Source organism: Rhinoraja longicauda, chromosome 3 (assembly GCF_053455715.1).
Source record: "Rhinoraja longicauda isolate Sanriku21f chromosome 3, sRhiLon1.1, whole genome shotgun sequence".
Lineage (NCBI taxonomy): Eukaryota > Metazoa > Chordata > Chondrichthyes > Rajiformes > Arhynchobatidae > Rhinoraja > Rhinoraja longicauda.
Genome location: NC_135955.1, coordinates 48,405,397 through 48,426,729, shown reverse-complemented (window position 1 = coordinate 48,426,729; position 21,333 = coordinate 48,405,397). Strand labels below are relative to the sequence as shown.

Below are 21,333 nucleotides of genomic sequence, written 5' to 3'. Positions count from 1 at the left end.
TGTCCCACTGAGTTACTCCAGCATTTTGTATCTACAGTGTAAACCAGCATCTACAGTTCCTTCCTACACAGGTAGATAAACAGTCTTTTTCCCTAGGGTGGAAATGTCAAATACTGGTGAGTATAGCTTTCAAGATGAGGGAGAAAGTTTACACTGCCAAGGGAGGTGGTGGAAGCAGATATAATAGCCACATTTAAGAGGCATTCGACAGTCACATGAACAGAGAGTCAAGAGGGAGATAGAGCATGTACACTCAGATGTGCAGTTTAAATTGGCATCATGATGACAATAGACATAGTGGGCCATAAGGCCCACTTTTGTGCCATACTGGTGCATTGTCTATTTTTCTAGTTTCAGTCTTATTTCATATGCTTTCAGAATGTCAAGCTTGGTACTATGGAGATTGGCGCCAAAGTCAAAGCTCTAAAGGAAATTCTGAATCCAATACGCAATGGAGACAGCTGACTTATACTACGGTGCATGTATAATTCACCAGGCAGCTCATAAATAGAATCTGGAAGTGTCAGACTTGAGAGATCACATTCTTCTTGACTTCCAGATCACCTTGCGAACCAATGCAGAAGGAAAACCGATCTGAATGAGCTTCAATAAATGAAATGGGTCCCCACAGAAACTAACTACTTCCAGGCATTGTGGATTGAAGACCATCAAACATATAGAGAGCCACTCCATTAAATGGATGGAAAAAAACAAATGTCAAATGCTTAACATACATTCATTGTCCGGGATTTCTGCATCCAAAAAAATGCAAAAATCTAGTACAATTACTGCAATTCAGTATTTCTATCCAAAATATTAACGTGTACATGACAATTATCTAGTATATCAGTTCTATTTATTTAATTGCCGCAATGTTTATTAAAAGAAAGCAAATTCAGTGTATTCCAAGGGGGAAAACAGGACTGGTAGACATAAGTACACAGAAAATGTCGGTATACATTAATGGATCAGGGTGGGGGAAATACAATGGACAACTGCAAAATCCAAATTATAAAATCCAATGACTAATTATACAGCAATAGAGTTCAACCTTTGGTAGATTAAATGATTTGATACCCTCTGAAATTTAATGTAGATAATTTTAATATGTTCCTTTAGGAGCACTAGAAAATTCTAGAAACGAAAGCCTGCAATTGCTAAATTTGAACAATAGAATTAAATTGAATAGAAACTGGTTCATCTTCTACAAATCTATGATGCAGATCAGCAAGTATTTAATAAAACATTAAATAATTAGACATGGAACTTGAGCATGCACTTAAAGGATTAAGGATGCTATAATGTGGATAGAGTGAAGGAGCTGGGGTTGGGCGCATGAGTAAGAAAAGTTGCAAGGTGATTTGACAGAGGTCCTCAACAAAAAGATGAAAAAAATCAAAACAGCCTTTTTACTTGCACCGTGCATCAAGTGAATTTAGAAAATAGCCAGAGGCGAGAGAAAAACATTAAAATTTAGAATTCACTGCTTGACAAGTCAGTTGGCACAGACCAAATAAGAAAACCAAGAGAAAACATTGTCAGGACATTGCGAAAAAGGAGATCAGGAAAAATGTATTGTTTTTCATAGGCTGGCATTGATCTGGATCAAGAACTATGGAACATGATTTGACTATTATAGGTGGCCCCTTCCTTCATTTAACAGAGGGAATTATGTGCCAAAGGAATATTCCTTTGCGCAAAAATTCAAAGAGCAGTATGTAGTATTATTTCCCATGCAATAATTATTTTGGTGCTCGTGCCATGGTGGTGGAGGAAGAGGGAGGAGAAAACATTTGTTAACCAACTTCCAACTCGCTAGGGGATTTCAAAGGGGATCCAGATCACTCAAGACGTCACCAGTCAGTTCCATTGTGGGAACTGCCTTCCCTCCCAGAGTAGTTCCCCATGCAGTGGTATCATAGCCTGTTGATTCCCAAGTTGGCAACTCACTGTCCAATGTCATTACACTTCCAACCACTGTTCAAGTTGGCAGAAGCAAAAGCTTTTTACCTGGTGTTAATTTTTGTTCAATAGCCATGTTGAGAATTAATTATGTGAAAGCTGATATAATTGGCATGTTTCCCTTCAAAAGTAAAAAATAAACAGGATGCTCTGGACCATATTAAATCTCCACAAATAGAAGATAAAATATTTCCTCTGGAACCATGTTAAAGCAGGCGTTGGTGCATTTAGAAGCAAGGGCTTGAAAGTGCAGGAAAGGACCATTCATAAAAGTTGGTGGGCCCCCGATGGCAAGCACAGCATTTCTCTATTCTCCCCACCTGCTTGGAGAAGCTGGTGAGCCGTGTGGAACTAATGTAACTGTACAAAGATGCAAGGATAGAGTCTCTGAGATTTGAGCACATTGACAATGAAATGAGATACTGTAGTCACAATTTAAAAGGATTTCATAGGTGTCTACACATTTGGGAATAATCAGGTCATTAGGGCACAGGTCACAGCATAGTCACAAGTTTATTGAGCCCACAAAAATCAGGAAAACCATTAGAAAATTAGCTCCATATTTTCACCGGTTAATATAACATGGAAAGAAGTGCTAAATAACCATTACTGTAGTCTTAAATTCTCAATATTTTGAAATTGCAATAAAAGTAGTGAAGAATATATTCCTGGTCTATGTGTGCGCAAGGAATAACATCCCATCTTCCAAATGGGCACATTAATCTTCTGGAATTGACCGACTTTCGTAATTTTAGGTACAAGGCTGAAATGGCAGGTCATTTCCATCAATTTTCATCCAGTAGTTTCAAGTGTTGTCTGCCACCTTTAGCCTTTATTATTCACTCCCTCCTACGATCAGTCAACTTTGCCATTACAGTAAACCCATGTTATAATGAATCAAGGTGGGGTGGTGGGAAAGTAAATGGTGTCCATTAGTGCCGGCTGTCCACTATAACAAAGTAGTGGATTACAGACTAAGAGTATCACTGCAGAAAGTAGTAGAAACAACAAAGAACCACAGATGCTGGTCAATAAACTAAAGAACACAAAGTGCTGGAGTAACTCAACAGGTCAGGCAACATCTCTGGAGAGCATGGATAGGTGATGATTCAGGTTGAGCCCTTCTTCAAACTCTGGTGGGCAAGGGAGAAGCAAGGATCAGCGGAGCCATTGGTCGCGACCTGCCAGAGTGCAGGTAAGGATCAGTGGCAAGCGCAGCCTGAGGAAGCTGTGCGGGTCAATTGTGGCGGCAGTAGATCCGGCGTGGAAGCAGCCAGGGAGGAGTTGTGGGTTGACGTTGGCACCCTGGCCTGGTAGTGAAAGTAGGTAGGGCAGGCCTGGAAGCGGGCCAGGGGGTGATGTCGGCAGTCCAGCCTGGAAGCAACTGGGGAAGTGATGCGTGCTGGATGTGGAGTGACAGCCCGGCCTTGCGGTGAAGGTCCATCTACTATAACTGAAATCAATTAGAGGTCCATAATAACGTGTTTACTGTATATGTCTTTCAAATCTCTCCTACCCTCTATTGTATCAAAGGTCTTTAAGTCTTATCTGCACTTGTGGTAGTTAAAAATTATAACTTTTCTCAATTCCGATATTAAGATTTCTGATCGAAGGAATCACAAAAAGCTGGAGTAACTCAGCGGGTCAGGCAGCATCTCAGGAGAGAAGGAATGGGTGACATTTCGGGTCGAGACCCTTCTTCAGACTGATGTCAGGGGAGTGGGCGCGACAAAGAAAGGATTTAGTTGGCGACAGGAGCATGTTGCTAAACCCTCGAAGAGTGCTGATGATCAGAAACTTTGTCTCTTCACCTTTTCCCTGCAACTAAATTATTATATATACATACTACATACTATATTAACTACATACTATAACTACATACTATATTATTATATATTTTTTAGATAGCTGGCATCCCTTATCGGCAGAGAAATTAGATATCCATTTCTTATTCTTGGTTGAATATTCTATTCGCTTGGCCCCAAATCTCCCAGAGACAAGCAAAACTTAATTCTGGAATTTAATCACACGCCCATATTGAATGAACACACAATCACAGTCCAGGCACATTGCCGTGGCAGGTACACACAAATCCCCTCTCCGCTCACACCTAACCAACAATTAACCTAGGTGTGGGACTGTGTAATAATACTTAGGAATTAAGTGAGGATGTCATAATGTACAAAGTAACTAAATTTACAAATACGCGGTTTTAGATTTAGAGATCTGTATCTCCAGATTTAGAGATACAGCATGGTAACAGGCCCTTCGGCCCACTGAAGCCATGTCGACCATCGATCACCCGTACACCATCTCTGTTATCCCACTTTCACATACTGTGCACTAGGGGTAATTTACAGAAGCCAATTTACCTGGGTCAAACCAGGATTAAACCTGGGTCTCAGGTGCTTTGAGGCAGCAGTTCTACAGCATGGTGCACTAAAGTTTCAGACACAGAAGTCTGAATCAAGATGTTTAATTCACTGACTTTTTCCCACAACTTACAAGAGAATAATAGGACTCAGGAGTTCTCTAAACACCGCTTTTTAAAAAAAAGTAGTCAAAGCTGATTTTCACAAAGGAATTTTCGAATAGCACTGCAGGCCCGAGGGACCAAATGGCCTACTTCTAATTTGTGTGTTTGCACTTGTAACCTAGTTATTCATAGCGTTGATCACCATTTCTGAAGAAGTCTTTCTACACACAACCCACCCGCCTATAACTGAAATGGAATGAAAGTAGCCTTGGTGAGTGCAGGAGGTTGTGCCTTTTAAATATAAAACACTGCAATTCTAATGAATTTTGTTTCCTGGTCATTGATAAATAAATATGGTAGATTGTTTTATGGTTTACTCTCAATTGAACTAGATAGCCAACTTCCTGCCCACCTCTATTTTACACAAGTATTTAAAAATATGTTTCACTGCTTTGTCACTTACAAATACAAAAGGAGTTTTAAAACACCACATTGAATGAGCCAAGTCCACTCCATGAAGTAAATTATTTCTGGAGTAGTAAATAACTAACCAGAAACATGAATAAAGCATTGTTTCTTTATATTAAAAAAAAACCATGGTTGTCTGCCATCCTAAAATTCCTTTCCAGTGACAAATCACTGAAGAAAGAGGATATGAAAATTAGTCAAACGAGCCTTCAATTCCTCCTTTTATATCTAAAGCAAATAATCACAGGCAGAAAAAGTGATCAAGAACACAGAGGGATACAAAATATGAAGTGCAGTACATTTACATAATATTGCCAACAAAGCACAAAAATATTACCTCCTCGAACAAATCCATTCGTTGTTATAGCAGACGTTGATAGTCCTGTGATGGTAGTAACAACAGTTGCCGTGCCTATGACTAGAAGAGCCAGACCTGTTTACAGAATAATAAAAATAAAATTCAGGAATGGTTTTAAGCAAGATTCTGAATAATCAATTCTGCAAATTAGAATCACATTGAAGTATGTGCACAAGAAACAGGGAAATATTGATACTTATTTGACATGAACATGAAGGGTTTAAAAAAAAACCCAGGATAACAGGCACTATGAAACACTGGCATTAATTGAATACTAGCATCACTCTACAGAATACAGCTATGGTAACCATCTCCCTGCAATATGGTTGAATGGTTAAAAGCAAACAAAAAACATTTGAAGAAAGATGGAAAAACAGAGCCATCAGCTATGCTGGAAACATAAATGTCGTCCACCTACATAAATCCAGACATGAAGTAACATTCTCCATGGAATAATTTAAATTTATGAATTTGGAATGGAGGCCCAAATTATTTACTGAATTTTTTTTTTTTAATTAAAAATCTGGAAGAAATCACACTGAAGGTATTCTGACAAATAGATCAAGGTAAATCAAAACACGTTAAATAGGTGGTTCAATGGTTTCAAAGATCTTTTATTGTCACATGTACCAATTAAGATAGTGATATGCGCATTACCATACAGCCATACGAAAAAAAGCAACAAGACACAAAAATACATAAAAGTTAACATAAACATCCGCCACAGCAGATTCCCCACATTCCACGCTGTGATGGAAGGTAAAAAAGCCCAAACTTCTTCCTCTTTATTTCTCCCGCGGTCGGGGAAATCTAACCATCCATGATGCAAGTCCACAAGCATCCACGGTTGGAGCTCCAAGGTCAATCCCTGGCAAAGGGATCGCGAGCTCCACGATGTTAATGTCCCGCGGGCCCCCGCGGTGGAGCTCTCAAAAGTCGGTCTCCAACAGAGGCCGCCAACTCCTCGATGTTAGGTCACAGTGCGGACGGCGATACGATACGGGCAAAAAAAATAATTGCATCTCCGTCGTGGTAAGAGATTAGAAAAAGTTTCCCCCAACCCCCCCCACATAAAATAAGCTAAAGAACACTCAAAGCATTCATTTAACACATACAATTTAAACACAAAGAAGGAAAGGACCGACAGACTGTTGCGAGGCAGCCATTGTTGGCGCCACCCGTCAGCACCGGCTCAGTGGGCCGAAGGGCTTGTTTCAGTGCTGTCTCTCTATAATTACAGGTAACCCAAAGCAACAGGTTTATCAAGCCATTTTAGAAAAATCTTCTTCCTGTCTCCCGCATGACCAAAACCTCAGCCCCCTATTAACCTTGTACCTATTCTCAAAGACAAGCACAACATACGAGTAAATGGCCAATATTCCTTTATTTCTATTTACGCCACACAAATGGAGTGAAAGTTTACACGTGTTGCAATTAAAATGTATTATGCCCAATATGCAGTTGCTTTAATTTGTAACTGTAATATTGCCTAATCAAGTGGAAAAGGTTGTTATGACCCACGCATACATTTACTGCCATTAAAAAAGGCCAACTGATTGAAAACTGTAGCTTGTAGATAAATTAGATTGTGTCAGGGAACTTACAGTAAATGTATAACATATAGCTTTTAGCCCATGTACAGAGGCGGGGGAAAAGAAAGCATATCAGAAAAGGCAGCAAAAGCAGCAATGATCAAACTCAATAATGTGAAATTTAGGAGCACTCAATATAAAAATAACCAAAAATACGCCACCAAAATTAAATTGATTATGCTACTCAGGAATATGGGGGGGGGGGGGGGAAGGGGGGGGGGGAAACAGGGATTGGTCATACAGCCCTTCAAGTCTGCTCTGCCATTTAATAAGTTCCTGGTTGATCTTTCACCTTAGACTACCCATATCCCTGGACACCCTTACTATTTACTCATTTTATTGAACCGATTAAATTTCAACGTGACTAAATTTAAAACAAACTTAGGGTCTGAAATCTAACAGGCAACTAGAAAGGTACAAGTGGAGGGTTTGCTGTGCCCAATTGGGGGGAATACTTGAAAAATTCAACAATAGTTTGGCATTATCTGGTATTTAAAAAGACAACAAAAAAATATTGTAAAAAGTTAACAAAAAGAGAATTCCTTTAAAGGCACAGGATTAGCAATTCACCCGTGGATGATCAGAGATATTAAGGAAAGTGTTATTGTTGACTTCAAAGACAAAGTTTATAAATTTGTCAGAAGTAACGGTTGGCCCAGGTATTTTAGAATAAAAGGAAAATCAAGAAAGAATGGTCAGGTAAAGTACAAGTTGGCGCATGAGAAAATAAAAAAATCTTCAAGAGATTTTATAGATAATTAAAAAGGCCAAATTTTACCAACAAGGTCTCTTGCAGACAGGAGAATTTAGAAAGGGGAATAAGACATTAGTTACATTGCACCCATCTTTACAGAAGATGCACAAGGTTGTCAACAAACATAAAGTTGGTTAATTTTAAGTTCAATCACTGGCTGCAATGATTTAAATCCAAGTATGGAAAGAGGTAGCTTTGCAGATAGTATTCATTCTAATTATCATTTTCCAGAATGTTATTAATTTTGGAATTATTCCATACGAATTTGAAGATGGCAAATTGACACTTTTTCAATCACGGATGAGAGAATAAGCGGAAATAATGACCTGTTGTCTAAATACCGAGTGTAACTAAGTACTAACAGTGTAATTTACTAAATAGGTGCAGTAGCAACTTGACCGGATTGTGCAGAGACAAGGAAAAATCATGTCTGCCTAATTTGTTAGATTTGAATTAGTGACTGATGAAATAGATTAAAAAAAAAGGAGTAACCAGTAGATGGAGTGTATTTGGAAAGTGTTGGTTTAGATCCTCTAAAGGTTGATCAACAAGGGTAGAATTATTTTTTCCACTTTTGCCTTCTATTTTAAAAAACTGTTTTCAAGCTGGCAGGCTATGACAACTGCAGTGCAGCAGGATTAATGCTTGGGCCCCCAGCTGTTTATAACCTAGACAAATTTGGCCAAGGAAAGGATGCATTTCTTCACTCTAGGATTGAAAATTCCAAATAATAATAATCAAGAGGGCATTGGAGGCTTGGTTATGTTTATTGAAACACTGATACAAGAGATACAGATATTGTGCTGAAAATGGCAGAAAGGTGGAAGATCAGTTGCGAACTTAATGAGGAGATTCAAAGGCTCATATGTCCTACACCTGCTCCCATGTCATTTCACAATTCACAAATCACAATCATACTTTATTAGCAAAGTATGTTTTGCAGCAAATGAGGCATTTCATTTGCCACACAGTCATAACAATAAAAAGCAACAGGACACAAAAATACATTTTAACATTACATCCACCAGTGACTCCTCCACATTCCTCACAGTGATGGAAGGCGAGAAAAATTCAATCTCTCCCTTCTTTGTCCTCCAGTGGTCGGGGGCCTCTAACCTTCCGTTGGCGGGACGATCTTGACTCCCGTAGCTAGCGGCGGGCCCCCCTCATCGGGGCGATCCAGCTCCTGCATCGGGGAGGGATCTCAGCTCCCCCGCGCCGGGCGATCTACCCCGGGTTGGGGCTTGTCGAACGTCGTGCGATTTAAAACTCCCGACCGGTCGCAACCTGAGACTGTGAGCTCCTCGATGTTGAAGTCCGCAGGCAAGGGATCGCACGCTCAGATGGCAAGTCCACAGCCCCGCAGGGCTCAAAGTCAGTCCCAGACAAGGCCTCCAGCTCCACGATGTTCGGCCGCAGAGCGACCGGAGATACGATCCGGAAAACAATCGCATCTCCGGCAAAGTAAGAGATTGAAAAAAAGTTGCCCCCGACCCCCTTCCCCACATAAAACAAACCAGAGAACATTAACACAAACTTTTAAAACTTACCAAAAATAACCAAAAAAGTACGAAAAGGACAGACTGTAGGCAAGGCTGCCATCACGACGCCGGCCGGTGGTATTTTCTTACATTTGCACTACTGCAAACTGATTTTGAAATAACCAGCTTAATACAATGGCACAGATTTGAATATTACTGGTTATTTCAAAATCAGTTAACAGATAAAGGCCAAAATCAGGCAACACTTCAATTTGTATTTAGCGATACATTTTTTTAAAATCTTAAAGTAAAAATAAATTTAGACCATTATCACTTCCAATTTGCCTTCATATTCACCATCGAATGCAATATTTCACTTCCAAGAGACCATACTATTGACTTCACCCAATCAATCAAATGTTCTTTCATATATCTTCCCTCACATTAGAAATGAATCATGTGCATAAATCAAGCAGTACATCTGTACTGTAAACAATAAAAAAGTTGTTACAATACATAAACAAACAACTTGGACCAACTCCACATGGATGTTTCTCTATCAATATAATATTGAATACATTTCCTGTAGACTCCCCATTACCCCTTTAATATTCCCTCTTTTAAAAGGATTTCCCTCTCAAGCAATTTGGGGGACAACATTTTGCAGTGAAAAATTTCACATTCCTGGAAGCATCATTTAAAGCAAGGTGGTTGTGAGGATTTCCAGAGAGACTTGGCTGCCAAACGATATGAACACCAATGATGGAGCACAATTACACACACAACTGCTTAAAGGGCAGGAGAATACTGCAAATCTCTGAACACGAGAACCCCAGAATGAGTTCAAAAACAAGGATAAGTATTTGGTGAGGGCCGGGGGGGAAACAACCAATACTTTAAGAACCATTGCATTTGGTGCAGAGTTGGGCAAACGTTTTAGAACATTTCCAGTTGAAGTTGGAAAGAAAGAGACCAGCTAGAAATTACAATGGAATAGCCAAGCCCTTACATAGCAAAAGTAATGAAGGGCATCAGCTGTAGACAAACTGAGGCATGGCTTAGAGTTATGCGATAGCATGGTACTGCATGAATATTGTCACTACAACAAGCTAGGCATCTAATAATGCAAAATCCAAAATGTTTAAAAATTAATTCCAAGCATCAAATTCCAAAAATACTTCTATAAGAATACATATGCGCAAGTTTTAATCCAAAGAAAGCCAATTTGTCCAGTAACATTTTTTAATCAACAAAATACCGAAATTTAGTGAAGGACTCAACTTGCATCATTAATCCGGATAGAGCTGGGACATAATCTTTTCCGGATAAATCAGTTCTCTTAGTACTTCTTTGGAAAACTGCTCCTTTAATTAATTTCTCAAAAATAGGGATTTGTAACAACAATGGAGTGTTTTGAAATAGGAATATCTCAATTAAAATATCAAGTAAATGTTTTCACAGCAGCTCACAATGTTAAACTTAACCTGATAAAACTTAATTAAAACATCTATTAACAAAATGTCCCCCACATTGAACCAAGCAGTTTTGTCCCCATTTTGCAAAGATGAAGATGCTGAATGCAAGGCAAATGGAAAACATTGCCTGTAATTATTCCCCAACAAGTTGGGATGAATGTAATAACCATGTTCATGCAACATGACCAACTTAATGTTTGCAGGTGCAAGATGTTTGAATAAAGGTTCAACTTTTACACATTTTGCCCTCAGTACATTAACTGTGCCATTACTAATGCCGCACCTTAATTGTGTGGCTGCGTGTCACTTGTGCAGCGCATTAATTGTGCTGGCTCGTAATTATTTCACAACAAACTGTAATATTAACACTCATCAACCAAGATCAGGAAAGTGAACTAGATGTTACATGAATGAATCACTTGCATTTGAAATAAGGCTCAGTTAAGCACCAGCGCACCACAAATTAATATTTTTAAAAGTTTTTTTACTTGCCTATCCCAGCGTGGCCAACAATCCATGACAAACGTATGAAGAGCATCACCCCCCAGATATTTAGCATACATCGTACCTAGTGGATAGTGAAAATTTCCATGAGAAAAGCTTGATCACATTCCAAATTTTAACCAAATTAGAGTTAATAAATCGAAGAGGCAGCGAATTATCCAAATCATAATGGTTATAGGTTTTTCAGCCACGAATAACAAAATGTAGCAGATTGCCCAATTTGCCGAAGGAAGTAAATAGTCTTATTGATGAACAGACCCGAATAGTACATACTTTTGCAAAGAAAACTTCAAAGATATTGAATAAAAGCCATGTCTACAAACCAGGTCCAGAATATGTGTTACATGCATAAAATAATTATTGTGCTTGAACAGTCTATGAATATTTTGAATGATTATCTGCATGGCTTGTAGTGGAAAGAAAAGTGAGAGATTCAGGTGGGGGGGGGGGGGGGGGGGGGGGGGGGGACAATCAAATTTAATGGAAGGAGGCATTGTATTTGAAGGACATTATATTTTGCCATTTACATAATGGCTGTATTCAGAAAGCACAATAAAATTTGCCAAAACTGGGCCAAATAAAAGTCTCTGGAACTGCAAAGCAGTAGTGCTAACAGCACTGGGTTACTCACAAACAGACACAGAACCATTCAATATTTTCTTCTAGATCCATTCAAATCTACAGAAAAGAAACTAATTCAAAAAATCCTTTCACAATTTTTGTTCCTGCATCTCAAAAAATTTGGATGTGAAGAAAATATACGAACCACTTGGAAAAAACAATAATTAAATTAAATGAGATAGGGAAGTGGCAGTTTCATGTTTTTAAACAGAATTTCCAGTTGAGTTTTTGAATCAGAGGTATGTTAGAAGATACTTATGGGGTATTAAAAGGTCAAATTTAGATTGCACTACCAAAATCTCTGCAATGATTGTATGTGCTGGGTGACCTTTTACACTGCACAGTCAATGTCACTGGGTTTATTTTTACAAAGCTTTGCTAACAATCTCTCTGGCAGTTAATTACCAATGCGAAATTTGTATTTATGCAATGATTTTAGAAAGTTTTAGTGCAGGAGTAATGTAATGAGATTTGGATTTTTACCAAACCTATCCATATTCACTTAAACAATTAAAAAAAACACGTTAAAAGGAATCAATTCTTATTCATTTATGCTGAAATTGCCATAATCATGCTCAGTCGAACAATATTTTTAATGAGTACATTAGGGTCAGTCAAACCGCATAGAGACAGGCCATTCCCACCCATTTACACCATTCAACAACCATCAAACCTTCATTAATCCAATTTATTCCCAGCACAATTTAATGATCTACCATTACCCCACTCCCCATATTCTATCACTCACCTACAAAGCAGGGGCAAATTACAGTGGCCATTACACTGCTAATCCGTAATCTTTGGAATGCAGAAATAAAGCAGAGCACTTGGGAGGTTAAATGCTAAATGTTCACATCGGCAATGTCAGATTTGATAATGCCACACTGAAGAACTTCAATCAGATTTTTTGTCTTTGTCAATATCCCCCATCTCCACCATCCAAAATAACTTCGACTCAAATGTCATCCAAAATTCCTATAAACTAAGAAAAATCAGCTACCCCATTACAAATCATTCCATATAACCAGCAACTCTGCATTCTCCCCCCTTCCACACCCCCCACAAAGTCAGTTGTGTGCACCCGTTTCTTTTACGTGCCAACAATTCTCTTAAATTTGAGATGCAGGGAACAAAATTAGATAAATAATTTACCTAATCGTCTTGCATTCTGTCCTATGCAAATTATGGAAGGTGAAATTATAATTTATATCACAATAAGTAAAATTATGGTGAATGGAAGTTTATTTTTTGCACATAAGCAAACATAAGCAAAAAGAGCACACAATGCAGTTTATTTCTGGCAGTTAATACCTACAAATTCTACTGTTGCTGAAGGAAGACAAGTTTTTAATAATCACAGACAGTACATCTTCAAATCTCAAGTATCAGTAGTTGTAAAAAAGGATTAGTTTTTGTTGCAAACTAATGCACCCAGGCATACAAAACTGAATCCATAATATATTCCTTTATTCGTCCCACACCAGGGAAATTTACAGTGTTACAGCAGCAAAGTGGATAGCAAGAGATTATTCATTATAAATAAAAGATAACTATACAATTGATATACAATTTATATAATTGTATATAAATAACCACACATATACCCAAAATCTTAAGCTAACAAGTCTTGTTCTGACCCATTCTTATTTATTTTTACATTTGATATATTCCAATATATTTGATATATTCCAACAAAACAAATTAGCAGTTACTTACCAACACGCCTTTAATCCAGCCAAATTTTACAACACCTTTATTTTCAGCAACATGTTTTGACACAGCACCTTCAGCTGGATTGCTTTCATCTCCATTTACAAAGCCATCCTCAAAAGGCTCCTGAAAGACAATAAAAGTTGTGAACTTAGTATTAGCAATCCATAATTTATAATGCATGTCATTATGAATTAAAGATCCATGACACCAAACAATATTTTGCAAGAAATTAAAATGACCCCATATTATTTTTGACTGCCCATTTATTAACCTTTGGAAGAATAAATCCTAGAGGACAAATATTAATTTCCTTCAATTTTGATAGCAATGACAAATTTTCCAAATACATTTTTAATATTCAAGCACATACCTGCAGCACCCAAATTGTGCACAAAGCATATCAAGTCAAGTCAAGTCAAGTCAAATTTATTTGTCACATACACATACTCGATGTGCAGTGAAATGAAAGTGGCAATGCCTGCGGGTTGTGCACAAAAGGAATTACAGTTACAGCATATAAATAAAGTTAATAAGTTACTAAACATAGCACAAAAAGTGTCGACAAAAATTTAGTCTCTGGGGTTATCAAAGTTGACAGTCCTGATGGCCTGTGGGAAGAAGCTCCGTCTCATCCTCTCCGTTTTCACAGCGTGACAGCGGAGGCGTTTGCCTGACCGTAGCATCTGGAACAGTCCGTTACTGGGGTGGCAGGGGTCCCTCATGATCTTGCTTGCTCTGGATCTGCACCTCCTGATGTATAGGTCCTGCAGGGGGATGAGTGTAGTTCCCATGGTGCGTTCTGCCGAACGCACTACTCTCTGCAGGGCCATCCTGTCCTGGGCAGAGCTGTTCCCAAACCAGACTGTAATGTTGCCGGACAGGATGCTCTCTACAGCCCCAGAGTAGAAGCAATGAAGGATCTTCAGCGACACTCTGAATTTCCTCAGTTGTCTAAGGTGGTAAAGGCGCTGCTTAGCCTTACCCACCAGTGCGGCAATGTGCGTTGCCCACGTCAGATCCTCTGCGATGCGGACTCCCAAGTATTTGAAACTGCTCACCCTATCCACAATAGACCCATTTATCTCCAGTGGCGTGTACGTCCTTGGATGTTTAGCCCTTCTGAAGTCCACAATCAGCTCCTTTGTTTTAGTGACATTCAAGAGGAGGCTATTGTCCTGACACCAGAGTGCCAGATCAGCCACCTCCTCCCGGTAGGCCTTCTCATCGTTGTTGGAGATCCGGCCCACCACCACAGTGTCATCAGCAAACTTGATGATGGAGTTTGAGCTGAACCTGGCCCTACAGTCATGTGTGTACAGGGAGTACAGTAGGGGGCTAAGGACGCAGCCCTGGGGGGATCCTATGTTCAGGGTGAGGGAGCTAGATGTGTGTTCCCCCATCCTGACCACTTGGGGCCTGGCAGTGAGAAAGTCCAGGACCCAGGCACACAGAGGGGTGCTAAGCCCCAGTTCCAGCAGCTTTTCAACCAGTCTGCTGGGGACTATTGTGTTGAATGCTGAACTAAAGTCAATGAACAGCATCCTCACATAGCCCCCCTGGCTGTCCAGATGAGAGAGAGCGGTGTGTAGAACCTGGGAGACCGCATCATCCGTGGACCTGTTCGGACGGTATGCGAACTGTAGTGGGTCCATGTTGCGAGGAAGGAGGGCGCAGATGTGCTTCTTGACTAGCCTCTCCAAGCATTTCATGACAACCGAGGTGAGGGCCACCGGTCGGTAGTCATTTAAACACGCTGGAGAGGCATTCTTTGGCACCGGTACAATGATGGATCTTTTGAAGCATGCAGGGACCACGGACTTTGCCAAGGAGAGGTTGAATATTGTGGTGAGCACTGGAGCAAGCTGAGTAGCACAAGACTTTAGTACTCGCCCAGATATACCATCTGGGCCTCCAGCTTTTCTCGTGTTCACACGCGTCAGAGCCCACCTCACCTCGTGCTCGGACACCGAGAATGTGTGCACATCCCCGGCGGTGGATCCCCCTCCAGCCTCGCTAGCCAGCGCCCCTTCGGTGCTGTTTTTAGACGGCGAGCTGGTGGTGTTACCCGTCTCGAACCGTGCGTAAAAAGAGTTCAGGTCATCAGCTAAGGAGGAGCCGGCACTTCCGGTTGAGGGGGTGCTGGACCTGTAGCTAGTTATAGTCCGTAGCCCCTGCCAAAGGCGCCTGGTGTCCTGCTGCTCCATCTGTGACTCCATCTTGTCCCGGTACCTCTTTTTTTCATCCTTCGCTGCCCTTCGCAGTCGGTAGGACTCTCCCTTGTAGTCGTCCATGTTGCCGGATGCCAGGCCGGAGTTGTAAGCAGCGGTGCGAGCATTCAAGGCCACGCGAATAGACCTGTCCACCCAGGGTTTTTGGTTAGGGAAGATACTGACCCTTACCGTGGGGATGATGGTATCGGCTATAGTGGCAATGAAGTCCGTAACCGCTTCCGCAAACTCATTTACGTCTCTGGAACTTTCTTGGAACATGTTCCAGTCGACTTCGCTCAGTGCATCCTGCAGCATGGCCTCTGAATGGTCAGCCCACCGCTTTACGTCCCTCGTCACTGTCGCTTCCCGTACTATCCGTTGTTTGTACTCCGGCAGCAGGAAAATGGCAGCGTGGTCAGATTTCCCAAAAGGAGGGAGAGAAACGGCCTTGTAGCCTTTCCTGAACGGCGTGTAGCAGTGGTCCAAAGTTCTTTCCCCCCTGGTGACACACGTGATGTGTTGGTAGAAGTTGGGCATGACCTTTTTGAGATTTCCCCTATTGAAGTCTCCAGCCACCAGCACAGCCGCATCAGGGTTCTTGTTTTGGTGTTGACACAACACATCGTGTAGGGTGGACAGTGCCACGTCGGTGTCCGCATGCGGTGGGATATAGACGGCTGTGATGATCATCGAGCTGAACTCCCGGGGTAGGTAGAATGGTCGGCATAGGATAGTTAGATGTTCCAGGTCCGGCGAGCAGGAACGAGAAAGCGTCTTAATATTCCCAGGATTACACCAGTTATTATTGGTCAAGAAGCAGACTCCTCCGCCCTTGGATTTCCCGGATTCTTCCGTTCTGTCCGCCCGGAAAACAGTGAAGGACTCGGATGGGCAGATCACCTGGTCAGGCACCAGCGGGGTCAGCCATGTTTCGGTCAGACAAAGGATGTTACAGTTCTTTATGTCCCTCTGGAATCTGATCCTTGCCCTCAGGTCATCCAGCTTGTTCTCCAGGGACTGGACGTTGGCCAGAAGTATGCTGGGCAGAGGTGGACGTAAGGCTTGGGTTCTCAGCCTGTTCCGAATCCCCCCTCGCTTCCCTCGGTGTTTTTTCCGACTTTCCCACTGACCTGCGCTCCCACTGCTGCTGCCGCGGTGCGCTCCTTTGATGATCTCTATCGGTATATCGGTGAGTAGTTTTCTGTTTAATAGTGCTCCGGTAGCGCTCGAGTTTAATTTTACGAGCGTTTCCCGGTCGTACATTGGTTAATGCTAAGTGCTAGCACACGCTAGAGCACTTAGGGATAATTTTAAAGTAAACATACCAGTTTAAAACGCACAGTTCCCGCAGAGCTACCACGACGGCGACTGGACTGGACCGCGCCATGTTTTACAATGCAATGATATCTAGCATTTACTTCAGACACAAATCTTGACAGACGTGTCAGTTCTAATATGCCCGTGGTCATCAAGTCTGATAGCTTCAAAATGTCTAATTGCAGCAATAAAGATTAAGCTCGTGGTGTTTTGTGGCATGGTTCCATATTTTATTAGTTATGGTGTAGTTGTTTGCAAACCCATTGCTGTAAAAATCAAGCAACATAATGTAGAAAGATATATTCCTTTCCAACTTTTTCCAAACAAGCTGCCTCAATTTAATTGTACATTCACAGAATGCAAGAAAATTACCCTAAATATCAGTGCAATACTACTTACACCCCACCATGAAATGTGTTGCAAAATGTTTGAAATAAAAAATGGGGTAAAGTGGTTTAATTGTAATCAGTTAGAATTTAGACATCAAGGTCTCAGATATGACTGTATTCAAGAGTTAGATATAGTTCTTAGGGCTAACGGAATCAAGTGATATGGGAAGAAAGCAGGAACGGGGTACTAATTTTAGATGATCAGCCATGATCATATTGAATCACAGTGCTGGCTCAAAGGGCCGAATGGCCTACCCCTGCACCTATTTTCCATGTTTCTATCCCTGTATGCACTGCCAAATGAAGTTTTGAGGTGACAGACCTTTCAACCCCTTGGACCCCGAACAATTTCAATAAAGATTTTAATTAACTTGTGCATTATAAAGGCAAATGGGACTGTGTTTAAAAAGTAGGTACTTGCATCTATTATTCTTTGACACTCATCATAATTAAAAATCCCTGCAAGGATTTAACATTGTTCACACAAAAATGCCTTGAAGGATATGTTAGATAGGTTGAAAACCAAGAGCAAAAAGGAAGTATTTTTGAGCAAGGCATATTACTTTTTTAATATAATAATTCATCAAAATACCAAACTTGTCACTTTAGGAAAAAAAACAACCAAAAATTCAAAACAATAATTTGCATTTCTCCACAAACTCTATATCTTCAAAAATATGATTTTTAAAAACAAAAACTGAAAAGTCTCCCATGTTTAAAATAGATCTTTGTAAACTTTTAATTGTCAAGATCCATTATTAAGTCCCAGCTATAATTATACATATATATATTGCATTACTCATTTAAAAAAAATATGCATAAACATTTTATCAAAATTCTTGCATGGCTGGTGAATGCATATACTGATTACTGGCTTTGATAGTGAATAATTCCAGTTTAATTTCCCAGCTGTACAAGATGGTTTGAGAAGACTATTTGGTTTAATTGGCCCTAGCGTTGCACAAGGTGATGGGTGTAGGAATGTGCATTCTTGTCATCACTGTAATGGCTGCTGGATAGACATACAACCGAAGACTCTTGTGAGAATACAGCAAATAAGAACAAGCTGATATAGCAGGAACTGGCTGGTATTAAAAAGTATTAAAATCATCTGTTAACACCACTAATAATGAAAATAGTAAATATAATTAACATCTATTCATGCAAGCAACAGTGCCACACAAATTACATCTAGCTAAATTTAGTTGCAGCTAAATGAGTTACAGCTAGTTGCAATAAGTAAGACTGTTGAATGAACTGGTAAAGTATTGAGAATGAATTCAGTCATCATTCAATATCGAGGGCAGCAAATGGGAACCTCAAAGCTAAACACACACTTTTCTTTCCACACTATGCAATGTCTCTGTGCTCGTGATTTCAAAATTAGCACAAGGAGATCACTGTAAACTCCTCGTGCATGTGGGTGTCATTTAAGTAATAGACAATGGACAAGTGTACAATTTAGAACACTGCTGTGGGAGTACAACAACCTCCAGTGTATAATATCAGGCTATTGTATAATGAACAACTAGTTTGCAGGAAGATAGAAAATATTGTGCATTATTACAAAATACAATGAACACTTTTTTGCCAAATGTTATCTGATCAGAGTTGCAAGGAAATGAATTAAGAGTTCCACTTAGACAGCTACCCTATAGAATACAAACAATTACTCAACAAAAACAGGGCTGTAGATAAAGAAGAAAGCAGTACAAAAAGTATTAGCAAATTGCTCAGAAAACACCCAATGTGGAGGTTGTGGTGGGTAGCAGGTATAAAAAGGAAACTAGAACTGTTTACGAGGCAAAAGTTTAGAACAAAAGTCCTAATTTGAAAATTCAAAAACAACTTATTTTGAATTCAGTAGATATGGCCCACTCCACGTGGGATTTGCTATGAAAAATGATTAGAAGCCAAGTTTACATCTCAGCTGTTTATCACTATCTGCATCTTAAAATATCTGAAGGCTCTGCCTCCACCATCCTTCAAAGTGACAGTTCAAATAGCTTTGTCTGTTTTAGTAATCTAGTCTTGGGTTTTTCAACATAGTCCACCCAAAGGAGCAAGGGGCTCATTAGTTCAGATGCGGGTGCTGACCGTGTTACTCAGCCTGCCAGTGAATTTAGAAGATTTTGCAGAGCAAGTGGTTTTGCTTAAAGCTTCAGACCTAAAAGGCAATTTGATTCGAACAGTCTCACTTGCCAAAAATTCAGACTTGGTCCCAGTTCCTCCACACTTGGCTTCAATAGTTTCATATTGATTGGAAGGAGGAGAATAACAAATTAAACTGGGAAATAAAGATGTGGTTAAGAAAAGGAGAGTCTGGGAATAGATTGAACTGTATTTCAATAGGACTTGGGAAATGAGGAATAACTATTATCTAAAAAAGAATAAATTCCATTGACATTCTCACTGATTGCTGAAATGCTCTTAGATAGAGTTAAAAAAGGAGTAGAGTTGTTAGCTGGTGTAACTTAGCAGGTCAGGCAGCATCATTGGAGAGAAGAAATGGATGACATTTCAGGTTGAGACATTCTGAAAAAGGGTTGAGATCCAAAACGTCACCCATTCCTTCACTCCAGAGATGCTGCCTGTCCCGCTAAATTACTCCTGCTTTGTGTCTATCTTCGGTTTAAACCAGCATCTACAGTTCCTTCCTACACATACAGAGTGGTTAGATGACCATGTTTGGTTCAGACAGTCCCAGGCTGCAATGAAATGGTCCAGCCCAAATTCCATGATAAAAATTATACTGCAGGGAAGATGGAGACCACCTGGTTCAACCAGCTAGTTTCAACCCAAGTTCACTTCCCTGAGAGTACTCAGTCTTTTCATTGCGTGTGGCAGGGCAGACATTTGCTGTAAACCATGTCAGCACAAGTTGACCTCCTGTCAAATGTACTTAACATCAGCGTTGGTATTTGGCAGTGTACAGCGCAAACCATTGCCAGCATCCTGCTCGTCAGGAGAAAACAAAATTTCTCCTTAGAATTGTCTGGAGCTGTCTCCAGGACCTCAATGCAAAACAGCTATAAAAGTGGAAAAGCAGCACATTGGTTCCACTATAATTTCGAAAAATAGATCTTCCAGAATTTAACAGCAAAACATTGAAACAGTGAACTACTAAAACATAATATTCATAAATTAGTTAAATTATTGTGCAATATTGCAAAAAATTAATTTATGAACTCTGTCTATTGTCTATTGTCTACATGCTTTTCTTTTGCAAAAAAAGTAGCCAAACAACTTCAGGAAACCATTCAGGTTTGGGGTGAGCAGCTATCTTTGAAGAACACCTCATTTCAGCACCTTTAATGGTTTTAAGATTTTAAAAAAACTATTGTTAAGTGTTTTAAAGTGGGCTAAGCAACGGTGTCGGGGACCGAATTGTGAAGGTCCCATCACAAAACATAATCTGTCAATTCCCTACACAGATGCTGCCTAATGTGTTGTATTCTTGCAGCAGTTTGTATTTTGCGAAAGATTTAAAAGTTGTCCAAGTTTTTGCCCACATTAAAGTCTACTTCACTGCATGCAATTGATATCGATCAAACCTCTTAATAAATTAATTAGTTAGGATGCTGTTAAAGTACTACTAACAGTGATATTTGGGAGGACCACTTCAGTGCAAGGGAAGAACTACTTGACTTGAACTACACTGAAATTAAACTGTGACTTTTGAATATTTGAAATGGAGATTGTTTGCTTAATATGTTCTTGTAGCGCGTCGATAAAGGCCCGAAATAAAGGCAAGGAGCCAGGTATTTCGGGAACGTTATATTTTATTGTACCTCGGTTATGAGACGGGTCTAGTCTGCCGGAATGGCTTGGCGCCCAAACCTTGTCCTTATATACCTGGTCCCGGACCGCCTCCCTGGACTGGTCCATTCTCGTGCCGAGGGGTCGGTAGAAGTATGGCCCGACCCTTGGGAGCCACCACATTCTGCTCTTTCTTCATCCAGCAAACAATTTCCTTTTCAATTTATTCACTCGACTCTTTGGAAATCATTCAA

General features: G+C 40.2%; 1 protein-coding gene across 3 annotated transcripts in view; it reads right to left on the bottom strand.

Moving 5' to 3' along the window:
* The window catches only part of slc12a2 (solute carrier family 12 member 2), a 130,311-nt gene that overhangs the window by 77,498 nt on the left and 31,480 nt on the right, over nt 1-21,333 (bottom strand). For all 3 annotated transcript variants that reach the window (XM_078396086.1, XM_078396087.1, XM_078396088.1), the window contains exons 2-4: nt 13,408-13,527; nt 11,059-11,134; nt 5,244-5,339 (exon numbers count right to left, since the gene is read on the bottom strand). In XM_078396086.1, coding sequence (XP_078252212.1) covers nt 5,244-5,339; nt 11,059-11,134; nt 13,408-13,527 — 292 coding nt within the window. The remainder of the gene's footprint in view (nt 1-5,243; nt 5,340-11,058; nt 11,135-13,407; nt 13,528-21,333) is intronic.